Genomic DNA, 26,232 nt, shown 5'->3' with positions numbered 1-26,232 from the left:
TTCTGTCTAAATGTAAATAATACATATTTCCTGCTGATGGAAACAGCTCTTTCTTTTGTCTGAAGATGTATCTGAAGTGTGTTCAGTACATTTCTATGCTAAGCTGTCTGGTCATGCTTAAGAATAGTGTTCATCTATAGAACCATAATTCTACACCGACCTTTTAAATAGGAAGCAGGGCCTAGTGCCACACAGTACAGCAGAACTCCTTAAGGAAGAGGAATTACTCTCTTCCACACCAACCTGCCTGCCTTCTCCAACACTGAACACTGGTTGGTTACATTTAGTATGGACTGTCTGCCGAAAAGCAACCCAAACAAAACAGGACCCAGTTCTGTAAGCTTTTCTGCAACGTTGTCTGCTCAGCAGCGGTTTCATAATTGATTTGTGGGGACTTGTTCACGTCTGACAAGCTTGGCCACTTCTATAGTCGGACACAGCAGGGGCCAGGCACTCTCTCCAGCTGTTGAATATTACAGACATGAAATGGTGTTTCTGTGTACTTCAGTTTGAAACAGGTTTCCTTCTTCAGGGTCAGCCTCTAACGTAACTCAAGAGCTCCACAATCCCCGGTAGAGTTACCCACAATCCTGTGCGGCAGAGCGGGAGGGCGGAGTGGTGAGTGGGTGCAGTCATAATGTTTAGACTGTCTCCTTGTGGTTATGTAAGCGGTTTTGTCCTCTCCCGTTTGTTAACCTAAGCTACCTTTAGCTTACACTACACTCCAAGGTGTACGTTATATAAACCGTCCATGCTAGCAGCGCTGCTGTGGTTTGTCCTCTTCTGCGTGCAGTGGGACTCTTTCCCTCCTGACGCATGCAGCTTTCTCTCCGTGCTCTCTGTAGTTCTACGCATGGTAACATCATAAGTGTTTGCCCACTTTAAGAACCCACAACGCACCAGTAAACAAGAGTTTCCATCCTCTCCAGTGCTTAGCGAGATTTGGCCTAAGGCGTCGTGCACTGTGGTTTTAGTGGATTTCTGCTTGTGTGCAGTTCAACACTGCAACGTCTTGTTTGTCAAAAGCAGCACATGCACGGATGCCATCGCGGGGTAGATGGGACACAGGTTACAATCTTGAGTTGTTACCGCAAACTTCGAAACTAAAAGCTGTCGCAGAAGTCACATCAGTCCTGAATCCACCCAGCAGCGGTGAGTGTGTATGAGCAAGGTCATATCGCAGTCTCACTGCTGCATGTCTGTCAGTCTCTCCACAACCCAGAGCGCTGGTGGAGAGATACTGCAGAGATCAGCTGACACGGCACTCCTTAAAGAGTAGAAAAGTATGCAGAATCCAAACAATCTCAGGAATGCTCGCACGGTCGAGTCTCACCCCCCATTGGTTCAGTTACCACTTGGAACATGTTTAGGGAACAAATGTCTTTACATTAAACCGAGGATTTTTAAATACATATTTCTATCAGTATACAGCCTTTTGATACTTTTAATGTTTTATATATTTTCAAATATGTCTCATTTTGCGGTGTGTAATGGTAAATGGCAGAACGGTTGCCTACACATGAAGAGTTGAGACATGCCCGTGCAGACACACAACATAAACACACCGGCTGCTCGGAGAGGTTGAAGTGGGACAGTTGTAGAAGTTCTCAGTGTGTCTCCATGTGCGTTTGTGGTTCAGTTTTTTTATCCGTGACATAACAAAACCACCACAACAAACACCATGTGATACAGATCTGGTTTCTTGAGGGATATGTGGACACAGAAATCCAGTTGCTATGCCGTCCTAGATTTGCCTTTAAGGCCGCACAATTCGGTTTCAGCGTATAAACGGTCAAATATTCGCCATCCTGCTGGAAACACGAGTGGTCAGATCAGAAAGGGCCTTTCTGACTACACGCCAGCGCCACTAATGACCACCAGGGGAGAGCAACAGTTGTGGCAACAATATGTAACATGAAGTCAGTAGAAACAGTAAAAGCTGTTGGTCTGAGTGTTCGTCTACAGCTGACGCCTCTCCAGAGCAAAATGAGGTGCACACATAAGCTGCTGGAGGTTTGAGCCTTTTAACACCATGAGGCGCCTCACAGATATGACGTTACAGATATGACGTCACAGATATGACATCACAGATATGACGCTGCAGGTGATGCACAAAAAAAAAAAACGTGTAGTTTTGGAAGACAGACACATTCACGTTACAGATAGACATGGGTCACTTACAATTATGAACCGTCGAGATCCGATCAAATCTGATCTTAGCAAAACATCGGAAATGAATAGCCCGTTTGAGCACGTTGGCTGTTTTTATAAGCATGAATGCTGACCCACTTACCCGAGACACTGCAGAAGGCGCCTTTTCAAACTTATTGTCTTTTTCATTTTTCGCCTTTCTGGTATTCTCGTGTGGAACAAAACTTTCAGAAATTGCAGTTGTTGTCTCTGAATTGCCTGGCGAACGGGACCAGGCAGCCAGACCAGTGCGGCGGCTCCTGGGCCCGCAAAACACACACCGTGCGGTTACCGGACTGGACACCGCGCAGTTACCGGACTGGACCGGTTTAGATGGTCGCGACAGTCTGATCACATTCCGTGGCCGGGTCAGCAGCCGCTGTGAGATCTCTGGAATGGAGAGCGACTCACAGCGGACGGCTGGTTGTGATGTTGATGTCATGTTGTCAGAATGTTACGCAGAAGGTCACCTTGCACTGCTGATGGTGAGAGGGAAGATCTCCGTAGTGCACGGGGACAGAGAAAATTAGGCACTAGGGCAGTTCCATAAAATTTACTGGAAAAACAGAACTAAATGTAATTAATCCGCCCCACACAGTGTACATTTCAGTTCCTAACAATGCAAGAGTATGTGCAAGAGTATGCCAGCAAGATTGGAAGACTGTTATAATAAGCGTGTATATAAATACCAGCGCTGGCTGAACGGGGACAGGCGTTGGCCTTTCAGGTGTGTCCACGACGCTCAGCAGCTCAGGTATGTTGCCGCTGAACGGTCCCGGCGTCTTTGCTAGGGTGACTTTGAGGAGATGCGCTCAACACAGTTCTGGAGCGTTCTGCCCGCTCAGACTATGCCAGCTTGTGTTGCCTGATTTAATCAGATTTCTGCACAGTCAGCCCAACTATTTGGAGTGCACGCTCGGGTTTTTTTCTTTTTTTTGGGGTGGGGGGGGGGGGTTGTCTGTTTCAATTTCATTTGGAGGACAGGTACGATTTGACCTCTTCTCTCTACCCTGCTGCTCTTTTATTCTTTTCTATGGCTATTTATATTGCTTTCGTTGGTTCCAATGGCTATTAGTTTTCTTGTAGTTTTTTTTCCCACTCTCTCTCTCTCTCTCTTTCTCTCACCTGTACTGGGCGTAACGTGCCTGTGTTACACATGGATGCACTGCTGGGAGATGTTTGGTATCCTAGGTTTGCTCAAGGAACCATCCCTGAAACCCCAGTGATCTGGAGCTAAATGGTGATGCATACATCATGAGTCACTCACATGAGGCACCTGCACCGTGGGTGTCTAGAGTGGCAGAAACATACGACACACTTCATCCAGCAGAGGGAACGTTCATCTTGGGGATTTGCAGGATTGAGTAAAAAACTGCCTGTGTTTGTTCTCCTTGTCAGTGAAGACACTAACCCTGCAGAACCAGCTGCTCAGTCTGGGTGTGTGCTCTCATTGGCTAGTCACTGCAACACGACAAGATAAAAGCTCAGAAAGAGGTTCAGTTTTATAGTAAAGGATTAGACATGACATCAGCATTAAAAAACAACAACAAACTAGCAAACAGCAGTGTGATATGCTGGGTGCTGTTGTGGTTTATTAATAGCACTATAACACTAATGAGTGTTTGGTGTGTTCTCCTCACAGCGGGACACAGAGACACTCGTCCTCTACAGCCAAAGTTTGCCTGGTGTGCGGTGACGAGGCTTCAGGGTGCCACTATGGTGTCGTCACGTGTGGGAGCTGCAAAGTCTTCTTCAAAAGAGCAGTGGAAGGTACTCCCACTCAACCCCGTCACACCTGACACTCAACCCCGTCACACCTGACACTCAACCCAGACACACCTGACACTCAACCCCGACACACCTGACACTCAACCCCGACACACCTGACACTCAACCCAAACACACCTGACACTCAACCCCGTCACACCTGACACTCAACCCCGTCACACCTGACACTCAACCCCATCACACCTGACACTCAACCCAAACACACCTGACACTTAACCCCGTCACACCTGACACTCAACTCAAACACACCTGACACTTAACCCCAACACACCTGACACTCAACCCAAACACACCTGACACTCAACCAAAACACACCTGACACTCAACCCAAACACACCTGACACTCAACCCAAACACACCTGACACTCCACCCAAACACACCTGACACTCAACCCCGTCACACCTGACACTCAATCCCGTCACACCTGACATTTAGCTCCATCACACCTGACACTAGCATTCAACCCGTCATACCTGACACTAGCACTCAGCTCTATCACACCTGACTCTACCTCCACTTCAGCAGTTTTCTTGTTATATTTTAGCCGCATATTTTCTATTATGTATGATTTTGATTTTCCACTGGATTTTGCCTGTAACTCTTTGGCTGTTTTGTATACACCATGTAGTTTTATGTTGTATGTGCTGTATTTTATCATGGATGTGTATGATTCCAGCAGGCAGGGCAGCGTGGAGAAAACGCAGCAGCATGTAGAAACCAGTCCCACCAGGATTTCGCGGGCCTTTTTTGTGATTGTTGCGGGCTAAAATGTTTGATGTTGCGGGTGTTTTTCAAAAAAATTGCGATGGAAGTTGCGGTGTGTTTTTGCATTTTTGTGAGTACATTGCAATAGGGAGTAAATGTTGTATGCTTTCCTCTATTTAGTAGTACATTTTAATTATCTATTTACCTATTTATTCAGGGTTGCCAACTTTTCAAGATCGCTTGAAGTGAGATTTGAACCTGGAGGGGGTGGCGAACATTAATTGTTGACGGGGGGGTTAGCGAACGTAAGTTGTTACCGGGCGGCCTGTAAAATGGACACAAATTAAGTATTATATCGAGATCGATCGCCAGTGGTTGGCGCCAGAGCGAACTAGTAACTCATAGATATGGATCAGAGATAAATAAACTTTATCTCTGACTTTAAACTTTATCTCAGTTTAAAGTTTAAACTTATAAACTTTATCTCAGACCCTCGCCGCTTGCGTGCGCTGCAGTGACTTCGCGGGCTACCGTTGCATTGTGGGGAATGTAGTGTTTGTGCGTGCAAAACACCATCGGGCGGCTGTGGCCTGCGGGCCGGTTCTAATAGTAATTAAATATCATCCAGGGGGCCATAGATAATCAATTTGCGGGTAGAATCTGGACAGTTTATCCCCGCTTTCATGTAGTGTACCGGGATACTGCTTTTCCCGATCTTTTTGCCGTTATTTTCGTCGCTCATGCTGCTTTCAGTCTGCTCCTCTTGAACGTATATACGGAAGTAAGGCGGGAGTTTGTCGACGTCACATCAAGACGACATCAGTGATTGGTCAAATTTGCGGGAAAGTTGCGGTGATTGGCTGAAGTTGCAACACCGCTCTGAATTCGCGGGGTTTGCTTGAAGTTGCGTTGAAGTTGCAAATCGCAACATCGCGACTTTCTGGAGGGTCTGAGAAACAGCTCTGACTGCATGAACCTGCAGCAACACATGAAGCAGTGTGCTGGTTCTTTAATCGGGGAGTGCGTATATTGTAGCCAGTGTGGCGGACCGCCCGTCCTCGCCTGCCTGTCATGGCTTTGGGAGAGAGAGTTACACCTCATTAGTCCAGATACACGAAAGCTACACTACACTAAAACTATACTAAAGCTACACTACACTAATGCTACACTATGCTAATGCTACACTACGCTAATGCTACACTAAAGCTACACTACACTAATGCTACACTAAGCTAATGCTACACTACGCTAATGCTACAGAAATGCTACACTACGCTAATGCTACACTTTCTTTTAAAACATTGGCGTAGTCTGTGCAGGCGGTGGACAGATATGGGGGCATGGGAGACACTCGCCTGGCCTGGGGGGTCAGGAGCTGCTCTGGAGAGCAGACAGGCTGAGGTTGTGCAGGACACTGGTGTACTGGTGAACTTAAGCTAAGCTGGAGTGAAATCGCGGTCTCTGAGGATAAACTCCAGGAGAAAATGCTGACTAAGCAGTGGGACCAGCCCAGACTGCACAGGCCAGGAACTCGCAGGCCGGGGACACAGAAGAAGAGCTCCAGAGAGTGTGTGAAGGACACGCTGGCCTTCTGCTGGAGGAGCCTGATGTGATGAAGAGGAGGAACCGCTTCATTTTCATGATGCCTCTGGCTGCATCTGAAGTTTGAATTCTACCTATTTGAAGTGTAAGAAAAGGAATTCCTGTGTACATGTGAATACTCGGGGAAACACCGCAGGAGCGGTGAGCAGCCGCCTCTGTTTCTAGCCTGAAACATAGCGCTGCACTGATTTCCCAGCATGCCTTTCTAACCCTGATCCCAGACCTGCTACACTGTAGCTCACTTCCTGCTGTTTGTTTTTCGTTGTACATACTAAACATGTAAAGTAAGTAAATGGTCCCGAAGGCTGCGTGTGGAGTCTTCTGCGGAGCTGGGGCACCTCCCACACTGCTGATGGTGCTCGTTTGGTGTCTGGATGATGAACCACACGCTCTTACACACACTCCAAACGTATCAACAGACAGAAGATCCTGCAGCGTCTCCTACGTGGTCCTCCTCTCTAACACCTACACACCCACCTTCACACAAGGGCTACCAGAGGACAGTGGAGGTGGAGAGAGATGGAGTGGTAGAGAGGTGGATAGAGGTGGAGGTGTTGATGGTGCTTGCTCCTCTGAACCTTTTTAAGTCTTAATTTAATCACAGATGCTTGGTGTTAATTTGAGGCCTGTGGCTCACGCAGGGTGAGTGTGTCCTCCCCAGGAGAGCCTGTTCTAATGAACCACAGCAAATACGTGTCTGTCTTTAAACATCGAGGTTAGCTGCATTTTAGGTACAGTATCTTGACTTTACAAAGTGATGTAGGTCAAACCAGATCCACGGATATTTACTAAAACACAACCAGGGTGTTGTGTGCTAATTAGAGAAGCAAACACTGGCAGAAATAATCATACTAGTGTTAGAGTTATCTTTAGAGGTAATCAAATTAATAACACTGGATTTCTATTTCAGATCCTTTCAGTCAGAGCCCTGTGAAGGGACGTTTTAGCAGTGGGTTAGTATCAGTGACCAAGATGGAGACTTGACCATATATTTCTGAACTTTAGCACTTCAGCCTGCGTCTTCCATCAAAGTATAGCATTATTATTATTATTATTATTATTATTATTATTATATAATTATCTTTGTTATTATTACTATTACTTTAAATTAAACAATAGGTTAAAATAAAAATTTAGTAAGAAAAGCATGATGTGGACACTGTAAATGGGGTAAAGAATGTAACGAGTGTGTTTTCTCACTTCTGGAACATGAGGAAATACTTCACCTGACAATGCAAATAACACTCGTGTGACCAGAGCAAGATCAGTTGATATTAACCAGCCCCAGACATCCATGATTCATCGGGAGCCAAAGGTTTATTTTTTTGTTGTGGAAGTATTTCTTCTGCAGAAACAGCCCAGGCTGCATAGCTTTCTGTAGTGCAGACTTAGGAGATGTGTGTGTGTGTGTGTATGTGTGTGTGTGTGTGTGTGTGTGTGTGTGTGTGTGTGTGTGTGTGTGTGTGTGTATGTGTGTGTGTGTGTGTGAGAGAGAGAGAGAGAGAGAGAGAGAGAGAGTTCCAGTACCTTACCTGACCTCAGCCTAGTTACGGAACAAGAGAGAGAATGAGAGAGAGAGAGAGAGAGGAGGAGAGACTGTGAAATGCAAGAGGGTGGGAAGAGTGTGTATGTGTGTGAGGGAGAGAGAGAGGGAGGGAGAGAGGGGGCGGGGAAAAGCAGGAGGAACAGGGCAGATGATAGAAATGGAGAGGGGAAGAGAAGAGACTAGAGATATAGAGCAGATGGAGGTGCAGAAGAGAGGGAAACACAGGAAGAAAAAAAAGAGGGAAAGGGGGAGCGAGAGAGAGAGAGAGAGATGAAGCGCTGTGTCAGGGAGGGGGGGGGGGGGGGACTACACTTCTGCACCAGTGACGAGAACACTGCAGACGCCCAGCGTCAGGACAGGAGAGAATACAGCAGACACAACCTGCCTGCCATGGCCCCTTTCTGGAGAGAGAAGGAGGGAGAGAGAGAGAGAGAGAGAGAGAGAGAGACTTTTTTTTTTTACTGTTTTAAAGGCACCTGTCCTCATTAAGCAAGCCAGCGACTGAGACAATTACAGCACACAAGCACACAGAGAGCAGGAGAATCTCAGTGAAACACTCACTGAAGGGTCACTGTTGTTTATGGACCTTTAATACAATTAAAGATAAAAATATAATTACATCTGCAGGGGAGGAAACTGCAGTGGTTGTGTCACTACCTGGAGAGCAGAGTGTGGTGGGCGGAGACACTGGTGGTGGGCGGAGACACTAGTGGTGGGCGGGGACAGCTGTGGTGGGCGGGGACAGCTGTGGTGGGTGTGTTTCCTGCTGTACTGCTGAGTCAGATTATATGCAAGCCACTCTAATTTTAGGCACTTGGACACAGCTGTAGTAAACAAACACAAGAGCTAGTGGTTTTGCATGTGTGTGTGCGCATGTGTGTGTGCATGTGTGCTCGTGGGTGAGTGTGTGTGCATGTGTGTGCATGTATGTGCGAGTGTGTGTGAGTGTGAGTCTGATGATTTGAATTCACCAACCAATATTAATCGTTCCATTCATTGTCATTGGTCCTCTGTCAGTAGTGGGTGGATGTGTCTTATGTGGGTGGATGTGTCTTATGTGGGTGGATGTGTCGTATGTGGGTGGATGTGTCGTATGTGGGTGGATGTGTCGTATGTGGGTGGATGTGTCTCATGTGGGTGGATGTGTCTCATGTGGGTGGATGTGTCTTATGTGGGTGGATGTGTCGTATGTGGGTGGATGTGTGTCATTTGGGTGGATGTGTCTCATGTGGGTGGATGTGTCTTATGTGGGTGGATGTGTCGTATGTGGGTGGATGTGTCGTATGTGGGTGGATGTGTCTTATGTGGGTGGATGTGTCTTATGTGGGTGGATGTGTCGTATTTGGGTGGATGTGTCGTATTTGGGTGGATGTGTCTTATGTGGGTGGATGTGTCGTATTTGGGTGGATGTGTCGTATTTGGGTGGATGTGTCTTATGTGGGTTTCTTTACTCTGTAATATGTTCAAACTCCTCACAGTAGAATTCCCAGAGGCATAGTTGCCAGTATCAACACTGTAATTCCCCTGTGTGTGTGTGTGTGTGTGTGTGTGTGTGTGTGTGTGTGTGTGTGTGAGTATAATAATGTTTTCATGAAGACACTACTGAATAGTCTTTCTGTGCTGCTCAGCTGTGGACCAGAATAGGGTCAGTACTTCATAATGACAATTTATGGAATCAGCTTATTTCTAAATACTCACAGGGCGGATTTGATGGGGCATTGAATTTAGAAGAGGTTGTTACGATGGGGAAAATCAGAGGGGTAGTTCGCAGGAGGCAGGTCGGATGGGGCAGGTCAAACGCTGAAGTTCAAATGGGACAGTACAGTAGGGGCAGTTCAGAGGGGCAGTTCAGAGGGGCAATTGGTGACGGGGCCTGTGTGTGTTGCATGTTCTGAGTCGGGGAGACAGACATGTCGGTCCTGTACGGTGCTCACGTTGGAGTTTCTGCTCTGACTCCGGTGATAGTTTGAGTTTCCAGTGTTGCTTGACCATGTAAACATCTCCGTATGGATTGCTGAGAGTTTTGTTTTCTTGTTTCCCTGATACATGTCGATTAGAGATTTGGAATAGCGTGTAATGATATTTGTTGCTACATTTTGTGGGTTTTCATTTTATAAGAGATTTATTGAGCATGCAAAGCTGGGAGGCAGAACAAGATCTGTGGAGAAACCACGCTGAAACGTTAGCGCTAAAACGTTAGCACTGAAACGTTAGCATAGTACTGACAGAAACCACGCTGAAACGTTAGCGCTGAAATGTTAGCACTGAAACGTTAGCGCTGAAACGTTAGCGCTGAAATGTTAGCACTGAAACGTTAGCGCTGAAACGTTAGCATAGTACTGACAGAAACCACCATGTTCTGCTGGTGTAACATAAGGACAAATCCTGCTCTCTTTACTTATGATTGACATGTTTGTGTCAAGTCAGCAGTAATTTATTGCATTAACTTCACTATTTAAAAGCAACGGAGGCTCGTCAGAGGCGTGAGCAAACACTGAGCAAACACTGAGCAAACACTGAGCATTTAGATCTGGGAATGAATCTGGGAATAAAAATAGCCTCAACCAGTAAACGATGCTCTTCCTGTTTTATATGTGTTTTAATGAACCAAAACTGCCCTGAATGTGTGTAACACTCATCTTTAGTTAATCGGGTCTTCAGACCGGTCCGTGTAAAGCAGCTCTGTGTTACCATGTCGCTGTATCCCAGTCGGCATGACAACGCTCAGCTCTGCCTCTATCTGCTCACCTCAGCTGACCCCTGTGACCCTCACCACAGGCTCTCTAACGATCGAACATCTTCCCCTCTCTCCCTCCCTCTCTCCCTCCTCACTTTGTTCTTTGACATCAACGCAAACGCAGGGCCGCTAGGTGGACGTGCCTTTTGTATGTAAGCAAATGGTCTTGTGGTTATCAGATCGTGGCTATCTGTGTTTTCACCATCAATATGGTTTAGGGAGGTGGGTAGTGAGGCTGAGCAGTGCGTTTGGGTGGTGTTTGGGTGGTGCATTTGGGTGGTGCGTTAGGGTGGTGCGTTAGGGCAGTGCGTTTGGGTGGTGCGGCAAGTTGGCGGGGTGTTTTCTGCCTTTGTGTCTATAGGCCCTTTGTGTCTATAGCCTAGGCCCTTTGTGTCTATAGGCCCTTTGTGTCTATAGGCCCTTTGTGTCTATAGGCCCTTTGTGTCTATAGTCTCTTTGTCTGCTTCGCTGATAGACTGCCCGGAAGCCATATCAGCTCATCTGAGTAACCACAGCAACCTGTTTTGGGATATCGAGCTGGAATATCAACCTCCACCACAGGGATTTTTCGCTGCAATGTTATCTAGGGAAGCTGTCTATGAGAGAACCTTCCACACTTCCAGACCAGGAATCGGCAAGAAGCGTAATGTGAGATTAACGTTACGAAACTGTTGATTTCCAGAGGGAAGTGAAGAAGAAGTGGAGAGACATACTGGTTCTGTAGCGTCTGTGAACACAGCACTGTAGGCAGAAGGCCGTGGTGCCCTGGACACGCGTGTGGCCGCTAAAGCAGGACTAGACTTGGTCAGACTAATGAAGAAGTGCTGGATGTCTTAGTGCGAGATCTGATTCTGAGGTCTGATTATTAGATCTGATTATGAGGTCTTATTATTAGATCTGATTATGAGGTCTGATTCTGGTCCTGCACCAGCCAGTCACCCTGACTCACACATTAGAGACCCCACCATAACTCACCTGCAGATTAGAGACCCTGCAATAATTTACCTGCGGATTAGAGACCGTACCATAATTTACCTGCAGATTAGTGACCCTGTCATAACTCACCTGCAGATTAGAGACCGTACCATAATTTACCTGCAGATTAGAGACTGTACCATAACTCACCTGCAGATTAGAGACCGTGCCATAACTCACCTGCAGATTAGAGACCGTGCCATAACTCACCTGCAGATTACAGACCAGGTGAGACCCAGCCATGACTCACAGATTACAGACCCAGCCATGACTCACAGATTACAGACCCAGCCATGACTCACAGATTACAGACCCAGCCATGACTCACAGATTACAGACCCAGCCATGTGACCTGTGCACTGGCTAACGCACCTGGCCAGTGTTTCCCCCGCTGCCGTGGCCGCACTTGTGTCGTCGTGCTGCTGTTGTCTACGTGGAGAGCAGACCTCACCCACCGAGTCCAAATCCAGGTTAGAAACATGAGCCTCTGCCTCCAGGAAACCAGACCCCAGGAAGGACGAAGACAAGCCGTTCCAGAGGACACGCCCACATGGGGCCCGCAGGGGTTGAATGGATGTGACATTCAGTGTCATGTTGGGAAACGGGGGTGGGGGGCTGGTACGAGCAGGTCGGACACAGGGCGTCGTCCCTGGGGGGACGTTCTTCTGGGAGAAGCTGCTTCCTGTCAGAGAACGCAGCCTTAGTGTGTCCTGTAACGCAGTGACGTAGCAGGCTAAATGAGGAGCAGCACCACCTCCTCCACCCCCACAGGAGAGGAGGACAGACACCAGGGTACCACCACCCAGCTCACAGAGAACTGCTGCTTTGGACGTCCGAGTCACTGAACTGAAACAGGAGAGCTGACTCAGACGTTCTGAATGACGGCTCAAACTTTTTCTTTGTGCTCCATTCAGTGATGTTTGCAACAGTGAAATGATCATTGCAGTTTTCCTCTAATAGGGCAGCTAGCAGAATTTATGGGAATTTGCAGCAATGACACATATTAAAAGGGCATTTAATGGAGAAAATAAATCGATAAAATTACCAGTAAGTCCGAGGTCCCAAATGTTAATTCTGTGTTGAATGTCAGTACTGTGTGGGCGCCAGGGTTTCTGTAAATGACAGAAATGTGAACGGCAGAAATGATCCATGTATTAAAATCTAATGTAGTGCAGAGAGTATTTGCATACAGTGAAGTACAGATACACACAGAGTTACAGATACAACACACACACACACACACACACACACACACACACACACACACACACACACACACACACACACACACACCTCCCACCACCCCAAAAACATCAACATGCACAAATACATGTGTGAGAGTGTACCTGCAAACCTAACGCCTCTGTGTCACACACACACGCACACAAGCACGCACACACACACACACACACACACACACTTCTTTTGGGGCAATGATTAACAGGATTTGTGGGACAGTGCAGAAAGGCAGGCACGGTGCCAGCAGCCCAGAGATGTGTGAACAGACTCCAGGTCCTTTGTGCATCTGTGCTAGTGCATGAAGGTGGAGCAAGGTTAGCAGGAGGTTTGGGTGGAGGTGGGGTGGAGGTTTGGGTGGAGGTGGGGTGGAGGTTTGGGTGGAGGTGGGGTGGCATTGTATTTCCTGTGTCGCAGTTTACTGTTTTTTAGAGCACGAAAAATGAGCTTATGTAACAGGTCATGTGATGGAGCCAGGAATAGTGTTAGAGCTACAGCTGCCAGTGCTACTGCAGGCCAAGCCTGGCTGCCTCCGCCCGGCCTCAACACTCGCCTGCACCACCCGCTCCACCCGCACCACCCGGGGCCCAGCAGCCACGCTGAGGCCCACAGGCCCATCTGGACGGCCTCACCTGGGCGAGGGACCTGGGGTCTGAGAAAATGAGCTAGACGCTCATAAACTAGAAAGAGAGAGAGAGAGAGAGAGAGAGAGAGAGAGAGAGAGAGAGAGAGAGAGAGAGAGATGGGGGAGGGAGAGAGAGTGAGAAAATCTAGTGAGCAGACACACACACACACATGCACACACACTCTCTCTAACACACACACACACACACATTCACACACTCTCTCTCTTTAACACACACACACACACATTCACACACTCTCTCTCTTTAACACACACACACACACATTCACACACACTCTCTCTCTTTAACACACACACACACATTCACACACTCTCTCTCTTTAACACACACACACACACACACACACACACACACACACACACACACACACACACACACACACAATCAGGGCAGCATGCGCCCTCTGTGTCTACAAGTGACCCTGTGGCTCTGGGCAGGAACTTGGCAGAGCAGACCTGTGTGACTGCAGCGCGTCGCACATGCTACGCCCGCTACACCCACTGCACCTGCTACGCCCAGTCGAGTGAAGCTGCAGGCAGGAGAGAGTCGCAGGTTCTCATAGTTGTAGCATCCAGGCCAAAGCTTGTCCAGCAGGGGGCGATGAAGAGCTGCTGTCCCTAGTGGGCTGGACGTGGTAGCAGAGGTGAAGAGTGTAGCGTTGTCATGGGAACTGGGGGGAGGAGCCAGGGGCGCCTGCTCCGTCCCTCCATGCAGAATCACTATGGTGATTGAGGGGAGGAGTCAGGAGCTCCGCCCCAGTGTGCAGCATTGTTATGTGGTGGCTGACTGTGGAAAGAGAAGGAAATGGTAGTGTAATAAAACACGGTGCACCACCCTCCACACCACCCATCACACCACCCATCACACCACCCACCACACCACCCTCCACACCACCCACCACACCACCCTCCACACCACCCACCACACCACCCTCCACACCACCCTCCACACCACCCTCCACACCACCCTCCACCACACCACCCACCACACCACCCACCACACCACCCTCCACCACACCACCCACCACACCACCCATCACACCACCCACCACACCACCCACCACACCACCCACCACACCACCCATCACACCACCCTCCACACCACCCTCCACACCACCCATCACACCACCCTCCACACCACCCATCACACCACCCACCACACCACCCACCACACCACCCACCACACCACCCATCACACCACCCTCCACACCACCCATCACACCACCCTCCACACCACCCATCACACCACCCACCACACCACCCACCACACCACCCATCACACCACCCATCACACCACCCACCACCACGTCACCCACCACACCACCCATCACACCACCCACCACCACGTCACCCACACCACCAACCACACCACCAACCACACCACCCATCACACCACCAACCACACCACCCATCACACCACCCACCACACCACCCTCCACACCACCCACCACACCACCCACCACACCACCCACCACACCACCACCCATCACCCACACCACCCACCATCTCCTCTTCCACTATAGTGTGTCCACTATATGATTTTTTTGCTTGTATGTCCACCCGTCATCTGTGTCCACTGTAACGTTAATGTTCGAGTCTGCCAGACTTACTCTCCCCCGGCTGCGTCCACAGGTCAACACAACTATCTGTGTGCTGGGAGAAACGACTGCATCATCGACAAGATCCGCCGTAAGAACTGCCCGGCGTGCCGCGTGAGGAAGTGTCTCCAGGCCGGGATGAACCTGGGAGGTAAAGTGTACCTGCTGTTTCCAACATGTCTGCCCTCATACAAGTACACGGTCACATTACAAAGGCAGCATTACAGATCATCTCTAGACTTCCAGAAGTCTGACAAGTGTTACTCTCCAACAACTGACACGGTGATGGTAAAGTATTACTGTACACACTGGGGGGGAAAGGCAGAAACGCCGGTGAAGACAGCAGCTTGCTGAGGCTGAGACGACCCCTCTGTCTTCAAAGGCATCTTGTTTCAACTATGAGAAATGACAATGATATCGAAATATCGAAACAAGCATCTACCTTTTTGCCAGACAGTGATACGTACAGGATTGCTGAGGCCTTATTAGGCAAATTAGTTTTAATATCAGAACCATGGCAGCTGGTGCAGATGGGCACAAACCCATTTTCCTTAACATTACAGCAGCACATTAATGAAGAGAAATGACTCATAAAAAATATTAATTTGAAAAAGTCTAATTGAACAAGTCTATACTGGTCAAATGTCATACAACAGGTTACGTTTATATAGTTTCTGATATACACGCAGGCTTTTCCATAGGCTGTGTACTCATCATTTAAAATTCTTGAGGGGAAAAAAGTTAGAACTATTTCAAAGGCATCAATAAAACTGCAGTAGTATTTACGTAAGCTGGAGGGAGAGAGTGAAGGCCTCATCTTTCTCCACTCTTACGGCAACGTGACAACACAACCCCAACCAGGCTGTGCCCCCACCTCACCTGACCTCACCTGATCTCATCTGATCGCTCGAGAATTTCTCTGAGCTCACAGCCATTTAGGCTCCTCACAAAGCCCTGTCATCACAGGGCCTGATACCCTTGGTACTAACCCTAACCTCTAGACATCGGTACTAAACCTAACCCCCACGCCTTGGCACTAACCCTAACCCCTAGACCTTGGTACTAAACCTAACCCCCACAGCTTGGTACTAACCCTAACCCCTAGACCTTGGTACTAAACCTAACCCCCACAGCTTGGTACTAACCCTAACCCCTAGACCTTGGTACTAAACCTAACCCCCACAGCTTGGTACTAACCCTAACCCCTAGACCTTGGTACTAAACCTAACCCCCACAGCTTGGTACTAACCCTAACCCCTAGACCTTGGTACTAATCCTAACCCCTAGACCTTGGTACTAACCCTAACCCCTAGACCTTGGTACTAAACCTAACCCCCACAGCTTGGTACTAACCCTAACCCCTAGACCTTGGTACTAACCCTAACCCCCACAGCTTGGTACTAAACCTAACCCCTAGACCTTGGTACTAAACCTAACCCCCACAGCTTGGTACTAACCCTAACCCCTAGACCTTGGTACTAACCCTAACCCCTAGACCTTGGTACTAACCCTAACCCCTAGACCTTGGTACTAACCCTAACCCCTAGACCTTGGTACTAACCCTAACCCCTAGACACACGTCATTGTTCCCGTATGTTCAAAAACTGTGAGGGTTTGCAAACACTCCAACTGAAACTCGGAGAATGACACATTATTAGTTAACTGCCATTAAATCACTTTAGGCTTTTCCTTGTTTACAACTTAATGAATTATTTCTTATGTAAGATCCTTTCAGTGATTGATGGTAAATATCTGAAATGCCAGACTGCTAGCGTGAGACAGCGGTACGAGTGAACACATAATGTCTAACAGAACCGAAGGGGGAAGTTCAGGGGAGGAGTTGTGCAGCAGGACACGCCCCTGGGCGGGGTTTCTAGTGTCTGATTGACGTTTCCTGTATTAGGCTTGTTCTGTGAGCTGGAGCCTCTTAAACCATAGCAATTTATTTTCTATTTTTATGCATCATTGCAAGCTAAACACACATAATTTCCATTAAATTGGATTTTTAAGTACTACCCAAAAACAATTGTGTCATTCTGAGCTGTTGTTTGTCTGTATTTGGTCTGTGTTTTGGGGACTGGGTCCCTGTCTGTCTGTTCATATCTACGTCTTTTATGTAAGTGTTAACACCGTTTTCTTTGATACACCAAAGCTCTGAGAAATCTGTGTTTATATTTCTCTCTCTCTCTCTCTCTCTCGCTCTCTCTCACTCACACACACACACACACACACACACACACACACACACACACACACACACTTGTGCACTCGTACACACCATTTTAGTGATCTGTAAATCATGCTGTTTGAATATATCTGAGTTGTTCTTAACCAGGTTGCTCTTTAGTAGAGAATAATTTACTGTGTAGAGATTAGAATATGTAATCTGGGGAATAAACTCACAGCTGATCTGCATGTTCCCGTTTCCTTTTCCTTTGGTTCTTATTTCCTCTCCAGCACGGAAGTCCAAGAAGTTGGGGAAGTTGAAGACCGTGAGTGAGGACACGTCTCTGCAGGGCCCCAAGGACGCGGCACCGTACCTGTCCTCTGAGAAGGAGCTGACCTCGGGCATGGCGCTGGTGCCCCACGGGGCCGGGCTGGTTCCCTACCTGTCTCCCTCTGTGTGTAGCATCCTGGAGCTCATCGAGCCAGAGATGGTGTTCGCCGGCTACGACAACACACAGCCAGACACCACCGACCACCTTCTCTCCAGCCTGAACAAGCTCGCCGGCAAACAGATGATCCGCGTGGTCAAGTGGGCCAAAGTACTTCCAGGTATGCAGACTTGAGAGCCAAAATACAAAATATCTACTCTACACTAGAGTTTCAGTCAGAACCACAGAGGTCCACGGTACTCTGCACTAGAGTTTGTCTGTCCAGCACATGCTAAGCTCTCAGACACTGAGCTGAAGATGAGCTGGTCAGAGATAGTTGCCATAATAATAATAATAATAATAATAATAATAATAATAATAACAATAAACCCTCCAGTAAAATATGCTTTAAGTTGTTCGGACATAAAACAAATGGACACATACCACAAAAACAACATCCCATCCCATTGGAACAGTACTCTACTGACACAGGTCGACATTCCAGGTTCAGAAAGTAAAAGTCCTTCCCAGGATTTTATTCAAGCTTGCTGGATTTTCTAATTAGTGCCAGTCAGGTAAAATTAGAGGAATCAACACAATCCAGGAAGCCTGAGCATAATCTCCATGAGGACTTCTAGCTGAGAGTCACAGACATTATACCAAACACTTTTGACCAGAGCAATATTTAAACCATTTGAATAATATAACATATTTATTATACTTTCACATTTTTAAGCAATATATTTGACCTGTAAAGGCATGTTGTTACAATCTAAAAATTCTGCAACGATATTTCTAGATTTCCTTGTTTCAGTGTATCGTCATCATTCTTACAATAATTCCTACATACACAAAACACTATCAGTTTTAAATAAGTGCGTTACAGCCTTTATTGAATAAACTAAAGTTTTGTGAAGATTCTGTCTCTGTGATCCCCACCGGTGTTCTCCCCCTCCAGGATTCATTTGCTGTATTGCAATTATTTGATACCGGGGTGTCTGCTTGCTATATCCAGATATAGAAATAGAAAGGCAGGCAGACACCAAAGGAAACCGGCCTCGTTGACTTTGAAAGACTCGCTCTGAGATTAGGAGTGTGTTCCCAGGGAGGGGGGGTGCTCATTATGCTAATTACTAATTGTTACTAATCAATACTACATTACTGAATGATACAAATACCAATAAATCTTTATCAGCCATATCATAATACTAGCATATAGCAATACTACAACCTCTACTACTAGTACTAAAAGCAACATTAACATCATCAAAGATTAATGTAAGAATATTTTACTAATAGTGTAAAAGAGGTAACCGAGAGTCTGATCTGGGCCCATCTGTAGTGTGAAGGATACAGTCTGAGTGTGCATGCTAACTGCTACTGACACATTAATGCTCAGAGGAAACAGCCATCCCGACACCCGTCCTGAGACTCGTCCTGATGCCCGTCCTAACCCCCGTCCTGACACCCATCCCGAGACTCGTTCTGACCCCCGTCCTGACCCCCACCCTGCCAGCCGTCCTGACACCCGCCCTGCCAGCCGTCCTGACCCCCGTCCTGAAACTCGTCCTGACACTGGTTCGTCTGGCAGTCAAACATCAGACACTTGATCTGGTTGGAGTGATATCTTTTTAACAGGAAGTACAGCTGGGTCTGCATGGTGACGGTCCCGCCACTTATATCCCGCCACCCTTATGCCACAGCTCCTCGGCGGGACGCGGGACAGCTGACTCCATGCGTGTTCTTGTTCACCTCACGCTGCAGGTCACGTGCAGCTCTGGGGCCTCTGTTAGCCGGTTAGGGTTAGAGGAACTCGCTAATCAGACACTAATCAGACTTCTCTCTCCTGTCAGGATGAGCCCTCAGGTGTGACAGGACTCTGGCTGGTGATGGTTGGCAAGGGGCCGTGGACGAGGTCCTGTAGCCAAAGTCCCGTAGAAAAAGGTCTCGTGGGTGACGTGCCATAGTTCATGTGGTAGTCTCACGTGTCTCTCTTTCTCCTGCCGTGCAGGTTTCCGATCGCTGCCGATCGAGGACCAGATCACGCTGATCCAATATTCCTGGATGTGTCTCTCATCCTTCTCCCTCAGCTGGAGGTCCTACAAACACACCAACGCCCAGATGCTCTACTTCGCACCAGACCTCGTCTTCAACGAGTAAGTGGTTACACACACACACACACACACACACACACACACACACACACACACACACCTGCACGCACACACACACACACACACACCTGCACACACACACACACACACCTGCACGCACACACACACACACCTGCACGCACACACACACACCTGCACACACACACGCACACACACACACCTGCACGCACACACACACCTGCACGCACACACACACCTGCACGCACACACACACACGCACACATACACACACACGCACACACACACACGCGCACGCACCCGCGCGAGCACACACACACGCACACGCACACACATGCACACACGCACACGCACGCACATGCACACACGCACACACACGCACACGCACACACCTGCGCACACACACCCGTGCACACATGCACACACACCCGCGCACACACACACCCACGCACACACACACACACCCGCGCACACGCCCACCCGCACACACACACACCCGCACACACACACACCCGCACACACACACACCCGCACACGCACGCACACGCACGCACACACCCGCACACACACACACACACCCGCACACACACACACACACCCGCACACACACACACACACCCGCACACACACACGCACACACGCACACGCACACACACACACACGCACACCCCTGCACACGCACACCCCTGCACACACACACCTGCACACACACACCTGGACACACACACACCTGCACACACACACACCTGCACACACACACACCTGCACACACACACACCTGCACACACACGCACACACACACGCACACACACACCTGCACACACACACCTGCACACACACACACCTGCACGCACACACCCCCGCACGCACACGCGCGCACGCACCTGCGCGAGCACACACACACCCCCGCACGCGCACACACACGCACACACACACGCGCACGCACCCGCGCGAGCACACACACACGCACACACACGCACACACACACACACATGCACACACACACACCCGCACACACATGCACACGCGCACACACACACCTGCGCACACACACCCGTGCCTACATGCACACACACACGCGCACACACACACCCGCGCACACACACACCCGCGCACACACACACACACACACACACACACCCGTGCACACGCCCACCCGCACGCACACACACACACACACCTGCACACACACACACCTAAAGGGCTGGAGGAAGCTGTACTAAAATTTGTTGAAAGTTTCCTAAACCCAGAACATATTTGTAAACATGCAAGTTTATGATCCCCTGTGTTAGACCACAGACCACCAGCACATTCCCACTGGGAACCAGTACATTTACACACAGCACAGTGTACTGACATCTCTGTACTACTCACACATAGAATACCTAATGATCCTGAATAAAATACTTGACTTAAGGACAAACATTGTGGAACCTCTGGCTCATGCCAGCTCTGATGTCAAAACTCGAAAAGCCAAGTTCAGGTCTAAAGCTGGTCTGCTACAGGAAACAGGTTTTCTCCACCAGCTCCTGATCACATCGATGGAGTCGGATAGCAAGGCCAATGGGGCGTGTGATTCAGCAGGACAGATAAGAGATTACCAGAAAAGGCAGGGGGGAGGGGCTGTCTGCTCTTTCACACGTGTAAGGCCCCTTTATGTGGTGAGGGAACAGACTGGCCTCTGCAGGACAACTGTGGTACTGCAGCCTCCTGGTCAATGATATATGAAGGCGAAAAACAATATAACGAAAAAAAGTGTAAAATATGTTAGAGTCACGTGTCATATTTTACATCTTATTTATGAAGATTGAAAACAGGAATTTGCTACTTTACTGCTGGTTACGTGGGTGCATGGGAATTATCCTGTAGAAGGGTGTAGAAGTGTATAGAAGAGTACAGAAGGGTGTAGAAGTGTGTAGAAGGGTGTAGAAGAGTACAGAAGAGTATAAAAGGGTGTAGAAGAGTGTAGTGGAGTATAGAAGGGTGTAGAAGTGTATTAAAGGGTGTAGAAGAGTATAAAAGGGTGTAGAAGGTGTAGTGGAATGTAGAAGGGTATAGAAGGTGTAGTGGAGTGTAGAAGGGTGTAGAAGAGTAGAGGAGTGTAGAAGGTGTAGAAGAGTATAGAAGGGTGTAGAAGGTGTAGTGGAGTGTAAAAGGGTGTAGAAGGTGTAGTGGAGTATAGAAGGGTGTAGAAGGTGTAGAAATGTGTAGAAGAGTGTAGAAGGGTGTAGAAGGATGTAGTGGAGTGTAGAAGGGTGTAGAAGGTGTAGTGGAGTGTAGAAGGTGTAGAAGGTGTAGTGGAGTGTAGAAGCGTGTAGAAGGTGTAGAAGGTGTAGTGGAGTGTAGAAGGGGTAGTGGAGTGTAGACGGGTGTAGAAGGTGTAGTGGAGTGTAGACGGGTGTAGAAGGGTGTAGAAGGTGTAGTGGAGTGTAGAAGGGTGTAGAAGGTGTAGAAGGGTGTAGTGGAGTGTAAAAGGGTGTAGAAGGGTGTAGAAGGGTGTAGAAGGTGTAGTGGAGTGTAGAAGGTGTAGAAGGGTGTAGAAGGTGTAGTAGACTGTAGAAGGTGTAGAAGGTTAGTGGAGTGTAGAAGGTGTAGTGGAGTGTAGAAGAGTACAGAAGAGTATAAAAGGGTGTAGAAGAGTGTAGTGGAGTATAGAAGGGTGTAGAAGTGTATTAAAGGGTGTGGAAGAGTATAAAAGGGTGTAGAAGGTGTAGTGGAGTATAGAAGGGTGTGGAAGGTGTAGAAGTGTGTAGAAGGGTGTAGAAGGATGTAGAAGGATGTAGAAGAGTATAAAAGGGTGTAGAAGAGTGTAGAAGTGTGTAGAAGAGTATTAAAGGGTGTAGAAAGTGTAGTGGAGTGTAGAAGGGTGTAGAAGGGTGTAGAAGGGTGTAGTGGAGTGTAGAAGGGTGTAGAAGGTGTAGTGGAGTGTAGAAGGGTGTAGAAGGTGTAGTGGAGTGTAGAAGGGTGTAGAAGTGTGTAGAAGAGTACAGAAGAGTATAGAAGAGTGTAGTGGAGTATAGAAGGGTGTAGAAGTGTATTAAAGGGTGTAGAAGAGTATAAAAGGGTGTAGAATGTGTAGTGGAGTGTAGAAGGGTGTAGAATGTGTAGTGGAGTGTAGAAGGGTGTAGAAGGTGTAGTGGAGTGTAGAAGGGTGTAGAAGGTGTAGAAGGATGTAGAAGAGTAGAGGAGTGTAGAAGGTGTAGAAGAGTATAAAAGGGTGTAGAAGAGTGTAGAAGTGTGTAGAAGAGTATTAAAGGGTGTAGAAGGTGTAGTGGAGTGTAGAAGGGTGTAGTAGGTGTAGTGGAGTGTAGAAGGGTGTAGAAGGATGTAGAAGAGTAGAGGAGAGTAGAAGGTGTAGAAGAGTATAAAAGGGTGTAGAAGAGTGTAGAAGAGTATTAAAGGGTGTAGAAGAGTGTAGAAGTGTGTAGAAGAGTATTAAAGGGTGTAGAAGGTGTAGTGGAGTGTAGAAGGGTGTAGAAGGTGTAGAAGGGTGTAGAAGGTGTAGTGGAGTGTAGAAGGTGTGGAAGGATGTAGAAGAGTAGAGGAGTGTAGAAGGTGTAGAAGAGTATAAAAGGGTGTAGAAGAGTGTAGAAGTGTGTAGAAGAGTATTAAAGGGTGTAGAAGGTGTAGTGTAGTGTAGAAGGGTGTAGAAGGTGTAGAAGGGTATAGAAGGTGTAGTGGAGTGTAGAAGGGTGTAGAAGGTGTAGTGGAGTGTAGAACGGTGTAGAAGGTGTAGAAGGATGTAGAAGAGTAGAGGAGTGTAGAAGGTGTAGAAGAGTATAAAAGGGTGTAGAAGAGTATTAAAGGGTGTAGAAGGTGTAGTGGAGTGTAGAAGGGTGTAGAAGGTGTAGAAGGTGTAGTGGAGTGTAGAAGGGTGTAGAAGGTGTAGAAGGATGTAGAAGAGTAGAGGAGAGTAGAAGGTGTAGAAGAGTATAAAAGGGTGTAGAAGAGTGTAGAAGTGTGTAGAAGAGTATTAAAGGATGTAGAAGAGTGTAGAAGTGTGTAGAAGAGTATTAAAGGGTGTAGAAGGTGTAGTGGAGTGTAGAAGGGTGTAGAAGGTGTAGAAGGGTGTAGAAGGTGTAGTGGAGTGTAGAAGGGTGTAGAAGGATGTAGAAGAGTAGAGGAGTGTAGAAGGTGTAGAAGAGTATAAAAGGGTGTAGAAGAGTGTAGAAGTGTGTAGAAGAGTATTAAAGGGTGTAGAAGGTGTAGTGGAGTATAGAAGGGTGTAGAAGTGTATTAAAGGGTGTGGAAGAGTATAAAAGGGTGTAGAAGGTGTAGTGGAGTATAGAAGGGTGTGGAAGGTGTAGAAGTGTGTAGAAGGGTGTAGAAGGATGTAGAAGGATGTAGAAGAGTATAAAAGGGTGTAGAAGAGTGTAGAAGTGTGTAGAAGAGTATTAAAGGGTGTAGAAAGTGTAGTGGAGTGTAGAAGGGTGTAGAAGGGTGTAGAAGGGTGTAGTGGAGTGTAGAAGGGTGTAGAAGGTGTAGTGGAGTGTAGAAGGGTGTAGAAGGTGTAGTGGAGTGTAGAAGGGTGTAGAAGTGTGTAGAAGAGTACAGAAGAGTATAGAAGAGTGTAGTGGAGTATAGAAGGGTGTAGAAGTGTATTAAAGGGTGTAGAAGAGTATAAAAGGGTGTAGAATGTGTAGTGGAGTGTAGAAGGGTGTAGAATGTGTAGTGGAGTGTAGAAGGGTGTAGAAGGTGTAGTGGAGTGTAGAAGGGTGTAGAAGGTGTAGAAGGATGTAGAAGAGTAGAGGAGTGTAGAAGGTGTAGAAGAGTATAAAAGGGTGTAGAAGAGTGTAGAAGTGTGTAGAAGAGTATTAAAGGGTGTAGAAGGTGTAGTGGAGTGTAGAAGGGTGTAGTAGGTGTAGTGGAGTGTAGAAGGGTGTAGAAGGATGTAGAAGAGTAGAGGAGAGTAGAAGGTGTAGAAGAGTATAAAAGGGTGTAGAAGAGTGTAGAAGAGTATTAAAGGGTGTAGAAGAGTGTAGAAGTGTGTAGAAGAGTATTAAAGGGTGTAGAAGGTGTAGTGGAGTGTAGAAGGGTGTAGAAGGTGTAGAAGGGTGTAGAAGGTGTAGTGGAGTGTAGAAGGTGTGGAAGGATGTAGAAGAGTAGAGGAGTGTAGAAGGTGTAGAAGAGTATAAAAGGGTGTAGAAGAGTGTAGAAGTGTGTAGAAGAGTATTAAAGGGTGTAGAAGGTGTAGTGTAGTGTAGAAGGGTGTAGAAGGTGTAGAAGGGTATAGAAGGTGTAGTGGAGTGTAGAAGGGTGTAGAAGGTGTAGTGGAGTGTAGAACGGTGTAGAAGGTGTAGAAGGATGTAGAAGAGTAGAGGAGTGTAGAAGGTGTAGAAGAGTATAAAAGGGTGTAGAAGAGTATTAAAGGGTGTAGAAGGTGTAGTGGAGTGTAGAAGGGTGTAGAAGGTGTAGAAGGTGTAGTGGAGTGTAGAAGGGTGTAGAAGGTGTAGAAGGATGTAGAAGAGTAGAGGAGAGTAGAAGGTGTAGAAGAGTATAAAAGGGTGTAGAAGAGTGTAGAAGTGTGTAGAAGAGTATTAAAGGATGTAGAAGAGTGTAGAAGTGTGTAGAAGAGTATTAAAGAGTGTAGAAGGTGTAGTGGAGTGTAGAAGGGTGTAGAAGGTGTAGAAGGGTGTAGAAGGTGTAGTGGAGTGTAGAAGGGTGTAGAAGGATGTAGAAGAGTAGAGGAGTGTAGAAGGTGTAGAAGAGTATAAAAGGGTGTAGAAGAGTGTAGAAGTGTGTAGAAGAGTATTAAAGGGTGTAGAAGGTGTAGTGGAGTGTAGAAGGGTGTAGAAGGTGTAGAAGGGTGTAGAAGGTGTAGTGGAGTGTAGAAGGGTGTAAAAGGTGTAGAAGGATGTAGAAGAGTAGAGGAGTGTAGAAGGTGTAGAAGAGTATAAAAGGGTGTAGAAGAGTGTAGAAGTGTGTAGAAGAGTATTAAAGGGTGTAGAAGGTGTAGTGGAGTGTAGAAGGGTGTAGAAGGTGTAGTGGAGTGTAGAAGGGTGTAGAAGGTGTAGTGGAGTGTAGAAGGTGTAGAAGGGTGTAGAAGCGTGTAGAAGGTGTAGTGGAGTGTAGAAGGGTGTAGAAGGTGTAGAAGGGTGTAGAAGGTGTAGTGGAGTGTAGAAGGGTGTAGAATGTGTAGAAGGGTGTAGAAGGGCGTAGAGGAGTGTAGAAGGTGTAGAAGGTGTAGTGGAGTATAGAAGGGTGTAGAAGGTGTAGTGGAGTGTAGAAGGGTGTAGAAGGTGTAGTGGAGTATAGAAGGGTGTAGAAGGTGTAGTGGAGTATAGAAGGGTGTAGAAGGTGTAGTGGAGTGTAGAAGGGTGTAGAAGGTGTAGAAGGGTGTAGAAGGTGTAGTGGAGTGTAGAAGGGTGTAGAAGGTGTAGAAGGGTGTAGAAGGGTGTAGAAGAGTAGAGGAGTGTAGAAGGTGTAGAAGAGTATAAAAGGGTGTAGAAGAGTATTAAAGGGTGTAGAAGGTGTAGTGGAGT

General features: G+C 47.5%; 1 protein-coding gene across 1 annotated transcript in view; it reads left to right on the top strand.

Moving 5' to 3' along the window:
• The window catches only part of nr3c2 (nuclear receptor subfamily 3, group C, member 2), a 78,361-nt gene that overhangs the window by 42,306 nt on the left and 9,823 nt on the right, over nt 1-26,232 (top strand). Inside the window, exons 3-6 of the mRNA XM_076973929.1 lie at nt 3,833-3,960; nt 15,059-15,175; nt 17,482-17,799; nt 19,630-19,774. Coding sequence (XP_076830044.1) covers nt 3,833-3,960; nt 15,059-15,175; nt 17,482-17,799; nt 19,630-19,774 — 708 coding nt within the window. The remainder of the gene's footprint in view (nt 1-3,832; nt 3,961-15,058; nt 15,176-17,481; nt 17,800-19,629; nt 19,775-26,232) is intronic.

This window comes from Brachyhypopomus gauderio, chromosome 15 (assembly GCF_052324685.1).
Source record: "Brachyhypopomus gauderio isolate BG-103 chromosome 15, BGAUD_0.2, whole genome shotgun sequence".
In the NCBI taxonomy this organism is placed as follows: Eukaryota; Metazoa; Chordata; class Actinopteri; order Gymnotiformes; family Hypopomidae; genus Brachyhypopomus; species Brachyhypopomus gauderio.
The sequence above is the reverse complement of the archived record's forward strand: the minus strand, read 5'-3'. Positions and strand labels throughout refer to the sequence as shown.